Source organism: Etheostoma spectabile, chromosome 7 (genome assembly GCF_008692095.1).
Source record: "Etheostoma spectabile isolate EspeVRDwgs_2016 chromosome 7, UIUC_Espe_1.0, whole genome shotgun sequence".
Classification (NCBI taxonomy): domain Eukaryota; kingdom Metazoa; phylum Chordata; class Actinopteri; order Perciformes; family Percidae; genus Etheostoma; species Etheostoma spectabile.
The window spans coordinates 30,961,887-30,969,964 of NC_045739.1; the positions used below are offsets into that span (position 1 = coordinate 30,961,887).

Below are 8,078 nucleotides of genomic sequence, written 5' to 3' on the forward strand. Positions count from 1 at the left end.
TTTACAATTAAAAATATAAATGGGGATCTGAACTCAGAGAATGTATTGAGAATGAAACAGAGAATTAAATGTAGACAACTGTGCATGGGCTTACATGTATTATTATACATGCAAATACTTTGAAAAATAAATGAAATATTTTTTTTTATCCCTACTAAAACTTGGTCATGTCCCTGGCTGATGAACCTTTGGACTGAGGTTTTTCTTTTTGTAAGCTCTTTTTTTCGAGATTTCCCTTGCAAAGGAATCCCCAAGACTGCAGAGTTGGACATATATTTAATATTTGTAGAATATTCTTTTGCTTACAGCAAGAAAATGTAAAGTATAGTGGCTGCACAGTGGCTCTGAAATAAAAGAACACCAAAAAAACACCAGTACATACTGAAAGTACACGCAAAAAAATGTCCTCTCAGGCCTGAAAGAAAGTAAAACTGATGTTTATGTTGAGTCATGAAGCATTGAAATTATTATTAATCCATCTGCTTGTTATCATTTTTGTGTGACGTGTAATGTTCCCACCTTCCTCGCCGTGCTGAGGAATCTGATGAACCGATTCATACGCCGATTAACCGAGTCAATCAATACAATTTGAAATGCTATAACCAATCCTGCACTTAGTGATCGCTAATAATTACTGGCCATTGCTATGTGGAGGTTTGTGTGTATGTGTGTCTCTTCTGGGATATTTTTGTGAGTCAGTTTGTCTATATGTAGTTATGTTTGTGTTTGGTTTGCACCCCTCTTGTAATGTGTTGTGTGTACCTTTTATCTGGACCTCGAGTCTGTAAATGAAGAACAATATTGTATTTATTTTTTTATGTATTATCTTTAAAATACCAATACATAAGTCCTTTCACTAGTTGTAAATGACAGTCAGCCAGCAGATACATAACATGTAATAGAACCCAAACTGAAAGTTTTCAGCTGTAATCAGCCCCCACAAATGAACAGACTACCCTCCCCCCCACCAACCCCCCCCCCCCCCCCCCATGAACAGACTGTCCATTTAGGCAAAAGATGCCAGAAATATGGGCCAAAGGTCTCCCAAGAGTCTCCGCCTTTTCCCTGCAGGGGCAGGCTTTATTGGCCCGAATCCAAAATCATTTGTAAAGAGTGCATTATGAACGTGATATTACCAGCAAAACTGACTCTCCAAAAAAAAAAACGACGCTCCAAAACGGACCAAAACGGGGGAAAGGTTGTTCTCGAGTTTCACCGCTGCTGGGCAAGAGTTCAAATGTCGATCAAAGAGTAGTTTCACCATAAGTTAATTTCAAAGGATGACGTTATGATCGTTTTAATATTCTTTTTTAACCTTACATATTTGGAATGTAAAGACAGAAATGTATCTTTATATATTATTAGGGAAGTTTCATATTCATAAACCAAAGTTTTCAAATTCAAGACCTTGCTTTAAATTATTACAAATTGAAATTGATATACAGTATATTTTGAGTCTCTTAAATTAGTAACAAATAAGAAAGCTATAACTATATCTGATGTATACTCCAATCTATTTAATTAAGAACATCTGTTGTAATTATCTTTAACGAGGTTTGCAAATTTGTCACATTCTTGCTTCTTTTATATTTATTTTATTATTCTTATGTTGAACACTTGATGGTATTGTTTATATTGAATCTGCATAGTATAGTTTGAAATTGAATTTGTTTGGAACTGAAATCCAACGAAATATGATCATCAATGAAAATTCAACTCTCTATCTATCTATCTATCTACTATCTATCTATCTATCTATCTATCTATCTATCACTATCATATCATCTATCTATCTATCTATCTATCTATCATCTATCTTCTATCATCTACTATCTATCTATCATCTATCTACTATCTATCTATCTATTCTATCTATCTATTTCTATCTATCTATCTATCATTATCTACTATCTATCTATATCTCTATCTATCTATATCTATCTATCTATCTATCTATGTCTCTACTATCTATCTATCTATCTATCTATCTATCTATCTATCTATCTATCAATCTATCTATCTATCTATCTATATGTCTATCTATCTATCTATCATCTATCTATCTATCTTATATCTATCTATCTATCTATCTATCTATCTATCTATCTATCATACTATCTATCTATCTATTCATACTCATCTATCTATCATCATCTTCTATCTATTCTATCTATCATCATCTATCTATCACTATCTATCTATCTATCTATCATCTATCTATCTACTATCTATTTTCTATCTATCTATCTATCTATCATCTATCAATATCTATCTACTAGTCTATCTATCTATATCTATCTCTATCTATTATATCTATTATCTAATCTATCTTATTATTCTATCATCTATCTATCTATCTTATCTATCTACTAATCTATTCTATCTATCTATCATATCTATCACTATCTATCTATCTATCTATCTATATGTATCTATCTATCTATATGTCTCATCTATCTATCTATCTACTCTATCTATCTTCTACTATCTATCAGCTATCTATCTATCTATCTATCCACTATCTTTCTATCTATCACTTATCTATCTATCTATCTATATCTATCTATCATTCTATCTATCTATCTTCTATCTATCTCTATCTATCTATCTTATCTATCTATCTATCTATCTATCTATTATCTATCTATCTATCATCTATCTATCTATCTATCTATCTCTATCTATCTATCTATCTATCTTCATCTACTATATCTTCACATTCACTTCTCACAATTTATATTCAGTTCACAAATTTAATTTCCAGTTACCGTGCCAGACATCCGGGGACTTGAAGGATGAAGGTAGAGCAATGATTCAAATTAAACAAAACAATTTCCAATTATGTGATTCAAATTCAGTTTTTCAATGCAATTATTGAAGTTTACTAATTCAAATTCAGTTTCTATTGCTACATATTTCAGCCCATAGGTATAATATCATATATTTACCATGTTTACCTTGTTAGTGTAGCCTTATTATAATGAGGCGCCCTTTTAACCCTTGTGTTGTCTTAACACTTTTTGAAGCTTTTTGTCGATGTTTTCAACTTTTTCTTACGTTTTTGTCTGTTTTTTCAACACTTTTTTTGATGTTTAACACTACGCAACACTAACTTATTAACTTTAGTTTTACAGTTATTTTTGGAATTTATCATCAATAAACCTCATTTATAGGAAATTATACCTGGATATGGATGTTGATGGATAATCACAGACTGGAATATGTCAACTTTTCACCTCAAACCACTATTGTTTCATAAACTTCCCCATTTGTTTTTATTAAATGGAATCTTTTTAAAAGACTGATATAGAACGCCCCAAAAATGTAAATAAGAGCTATTTTACTTGGGCTAAGGTTGTTGACCTGGCATAGCATCATGTAATTTTAGGCCAAAATAAATAAGGCATGGATGTTTTGGATACATGGTCAATTTGGTATGTGTACTGAACATGGAGGTCACATATCTTATACAGCTGACAAATCATGTCATTCATCCCTTGTATTTGAAAGTTGTGTTTTTATCCCTGTCAGCATGTTTACTCCTCTGCCCCTAAGTAAAGCTAAGGTCGAAGTGGACATGCTTGTCTCCTGTATCCTGTGTGATACAGGCAGATAATATTTAATTGGACATGCTTGCTGGGTCCTGTGTCCTGTGTGATCAGGCGTTTTATTGTGTCCAGGCTGTTGTTTCTGTTCCCTGTTGTCACAGTACTTATTTATATATCCACTGCTGTGTCCCTTTGTGTGATACAGGACGGTATATATAGTATAAAGTGGACCAGCTGCTGTGTCCTCCTGTGTCCCTGTGTGATACAGGACAGTATATATAGTATAAAGTGGACCAGCTGCTGTGTCCTCCTGTGTCCCTGTGTGATACAGGACGGTATATAGTATAAAGTGGACCAGCTGCTGTGTCCTCCTGTGTCCCTGTGTGATACAGGACAGTATATATAGTATAAAGTGGACCAGCTGCTGTGTCCTCCTGTGTCCCTGTGATACAGGACGGTATATAGTATAAAGTGGACCAGCTGCTGTGTCCTCCTGTGTCCCTGTGTGATACAGGACGGTATATATAGTATAAAGTGGACCAGCTGCTGTGTCCTCCTGCGTCCACTACAAATTTTAGAGAACATTTTTCACAAAACTCCAACTAGAATGTCAAAAGACTACGGCATCAGTGGCTTCATCCCAATGGCAGCAGGCCGGAACAGGTTTTATCATAAAAATGAAACTAGATTATAAGTTATGGTGCAAAGTGCCTCTGACATCAGGCAAGCAGATGTTGAACAGACATGCAGACTTCTCGTGACGTTGGCCTGTTGTCATTTTCACTGAGTGCGGATGACGCATGGCTCTCTGTGACGAAGGTCAGACACATTTCACAACCCGCACGTCTGACCTCACTCCCTCCTCTTTGGCAGGGAAGGGACGAGGTCAAAGGGCAGAGAGTTTCAGACAAATACACACACACACACACACACACACACACACACACATGCACACACATTAACCCCTGTATCCTCTCACCACCTCATGGTCAGCTCCATGGTAGGGGGAAACATGATTGGAGGAGAATCTATTGAACTGTTTGCCGTAGTAAACCTTATCTCCCAGTGTTCAATAAGGGGAATTCCATGTGTAGCCATGATGCTGTGAAACAATGCCCTCCACCCATCGCGGATCAATATTCATTGTAACAGGCCACGCAACACCAGCCAACCACTTTTGTCGTCCAATGGTCAGTCACATGGGAAATATTTGAAAATCTTCGTTGTGTATCAGGAACGGCTGGAGGTCTTCGCGAGACAGTTGGTGGATAGATTGATGGATGGATCTGTATCAGCAACACATGCAGACCTCATGTGATGTCACAAGCCCAGTTTCCCCTACAGGGAATATTTGCTTCACTTCTTGCCCTAGAAACCTGTGCCCTTTTACCCGAACAAGCCCTAATCTCTCTCCCCCCCCCCCCAAAAAAAGTGATTTCAGCAGCCTCGTGAATATGCATTCTGTCATCACTGTGGGAGTTAACCTGGCTCCTTTGGTGTTTAAATTGCAGGACGTGCCCTTGTCTTTCTGCCTGCAAACGCCTGACTAGGGGAACACTGAGGAAAACGTCAGAGCTTGGGGTCTGTTAAAAAAGTGAGTATCTGCCTCTCGGTATGAGCATTTAATGTTAGTTTTAAAGGATTTCTAAAGTGGGCTGCTTTTTGATATAGAACACCATATCAAAAGAGCGGTTGCATGTTACATGTGTTGCTGCTTTTTCCTCTATTGCAATTTGAGTATATTCATCATGGTATACGGCATCGTGTGTATTTACTATATTTTCTAGACTCAGACTTAGACTTAGACTTCTCTTCATTGATCCTTTGGGATGACTCCCGCAAGGAAATTAAGAATTCCAGCAGCAGTTTTAGCAAGAAAAACAAACTAGGTAAAAAAAACAGTATAAAGACAACAAAATAACAGTAATAATAATAATAACAATAAAGATATTCGTCAAATATGGACTAAAAAAAAAAAAAAAAGACCATAAATTATTATCAAAAGTGTCAGTGTTGAGTCCAGTGTTAAAGTGATAAAGTGATAAGGTGACCAGGTATTAGTGGAAGTCCAGGGGTGTGTGTGTGTTTGTGTGTATGTATGGATGGATGGATGGTCCTTTCTGCACTATTTCCTCCTCCCCCCGAGTGACTCACCAGAACTAATCCTCATGCTTTTAAATTGCCCCCCAGGGGATAAATTGAGAGTTTTTCTGACAATTTTCTCTAATCAAACTTCTGTTTTCCTTCAACAGACTAATCACACACTATGGAAACCATTGGCGAGATCATCCCCTTCGCTAAGGAGATGCTCAACCAGAGGCCGGGCCGGGGCATGCTGAAGATCTACATGATTGGCTCCACTCTGGCCATGCTCGGGGTCGTTGGGGGACTGGTGGAGACTGTTTTGCAGCCATTTGTGCAGGAGCAGGAGACTGTTGAGGACTCGTCGGCAGAGCGGATTGGGGAGGTGATGACGAAGAAGGAGAAGCACACTACCTTGGTTGACCCTGAAGATGTGGACGTGCTGGAGATGGTAGAGACCAAGGCCAAACATCCGGGTACTGCTTGCCGGAGAAACTCATACCGCTTACATGCTTCTTAAAGAAACCCTCCTCTCCTGGAGTAAATGGACACAACACTTGCAATGTTAATGCTAATGGTGGTACATTAAATCACCACGTTGAACAGGTCACTTTGTACCCGTTCTTTTATGTCAGATTTGCTTGAATATGCAATTTGCCCCTGTTGATTGAAAAAATGAGGAGATGCACTGAAAACTGCAGGGTACAGTAATGTCTGGCTGCTGGGCAGCAGATATTTATGGATGCGAATTGTTGAATGTATTGGGAAAGAAATGGAACTTGTGTGAATAAATTCATTTTTGCACTCTAACAAAGCGGCTAGCAACTGTTTCAGGTCTTATTTAGAGTAATATAGCACTTTGTACATGTTGCAAGAAATGATGACATGACATGCATTTCTAGATTAGGAGCTGTTTAACTAAACTACATTCAACCATTGCACATCTGATCTTCTGTGTGGGAAATGGAGGCTAGGATAGAGTTTGTTGCAAAAATTACAATAAATGCAATAGAGTCATACATGTAAAGTGTATAATGTATAAAGGTAACACCAGTGCCTGATATAATAACTACAAAATAAGTACATATTTAGTATAACAAGTAAACTAAAATAGACCTTGTAATAGTGCACGTGATGTGAAAAAGTGACAACATAAGAATAAAATAATGTGCGCTAATGTCACCACGAGTTTTCCGATGTACGTTACTAATGAAAAGGGAAAAGTGTCTCCATGTTAATATCTGTGCAACATCCCCCCCCCCCCCCCCCCCCAGCCTTTCTTATTGTATGCTGTTTCTTAGCATGCTCTTACTTAAGTAGAAGTAGCAATGCCACACAGTACAAATACTCCAGGTAAAAGTACTGCATTCAACTACTTCCCTAAATTAAAAATAGAATTAGAGAAATTTTGTCAACTTCATGTTTTACAAGCACTTATTCTTAGAAGGAAATTGTCCCTGTGTGTGTTTAACTAGTAAATATGATGGTTTGTTTAAGGTAGCACTGATTAAATTATTATTTACAACTACTTTATATTGTATAGTTTAATCTACAGCAATGCAAAGCACATAGGAATAAAGCTGTCAGACAAATTTAGTGCAGTAAAAAGTAGTAGTAAATATGTGTCTCTATCTAACTAAGATGTAGTGGAGTATATATCAAATGGAAATACTCAAGGAAAGTACAAGTAGCCTACTTCAAATTTAAAAGTACAGTACTGAAGTAAAAGAACTTTCCACTACTGTCACAACAAGTCTATCTACATTCAGTGATGAAATCCATTAACCCTTGTGTTGCTTTCCGTTGACCATGCAACTTTTGGTTTTCTGGGTATGATTTTAAAATTAAAACAATTTTGTTGTCTTTTCTCGACACGTTTGTTGCTTTAACAACGTTTGTAACTTTTTCCAATGTTTGGATCCATTTGTATCCATTTTTTTCAGCGCTTTTCGACGTTTTTGATGTTTGCCCCTTTAGCTTTCTACATTTCCACGTTTTAGTTTATTTTTTTTCCATGACATATTTTCCAGATGATGATTTAATGACGACGATAGATTAGATATGATCCAATGATAGATAGATAGATAGATAGATAGATAGATAGACAAGACATAGATAGATAGATAGATAGATAGATAGATAGATAGACAGTAGATAGAAGACAGATAGATAGATAGATAGATAGAGTAGATAGATAGACGAATAGATAGATAGATAGATAGATAGATAGAGATAGATAGATAGATATCTTATTCATCCCGAAGGAAATTTTAGGCATCCAGTAGCAAGACAACCATAACACAACAAACACATATACACACATATACACACATATATCACACAGAAAAAATTAAAATTAAAATTAAAATTAAAAATGAGTGCAGTAGATCATGAAAAAATATTGACTATGACTATAAAACATAATCCTAACAATAATAATAACCAAGT

The 8,078-nt window shown here is 36.4% G+C and overlaps 1 protein-coding gene across 1 annotated transcript; it reads left to right on the plus strand.

The window, feature by feature from the left end:
* The first annotated feature begins 4,985 nt into the window (after nucleotides 1-4,985).
* Nucleotides 4,986-6,306, plus strand: g0s2 (G0/G1 switch 2). Its single transcript, XM_032521230.1, has 2 exons — nucleotides 4,986-5,142; nucleotides 5,801-6,306. Exon 2 carries the CDS (start codon nucleotides 5,815-5,817, stop codon nucleotides 6,148-6,150), a length of 336 nt encoding a protein of 111 aa, XP_032377121.1. The 5' UTR covers nucleotides 4,986-5,142; nucleotides 5,801-5,814; the 3' UTR covers nucleotides 6,151-6,306.
* Nucleotides 6,307-8,078: the final 1,772 nt, after the last annotated feature.

Bases quoted from the DNA above. Each gene is read 5' to 3' on its own strand.
- g0s2 (XM_032521230.1), top strand. From the start codon at position 5,815: ATGGAAACCATTGGCGAGATCATCCCCTTCGCTAAGGAGATGCTCAAC.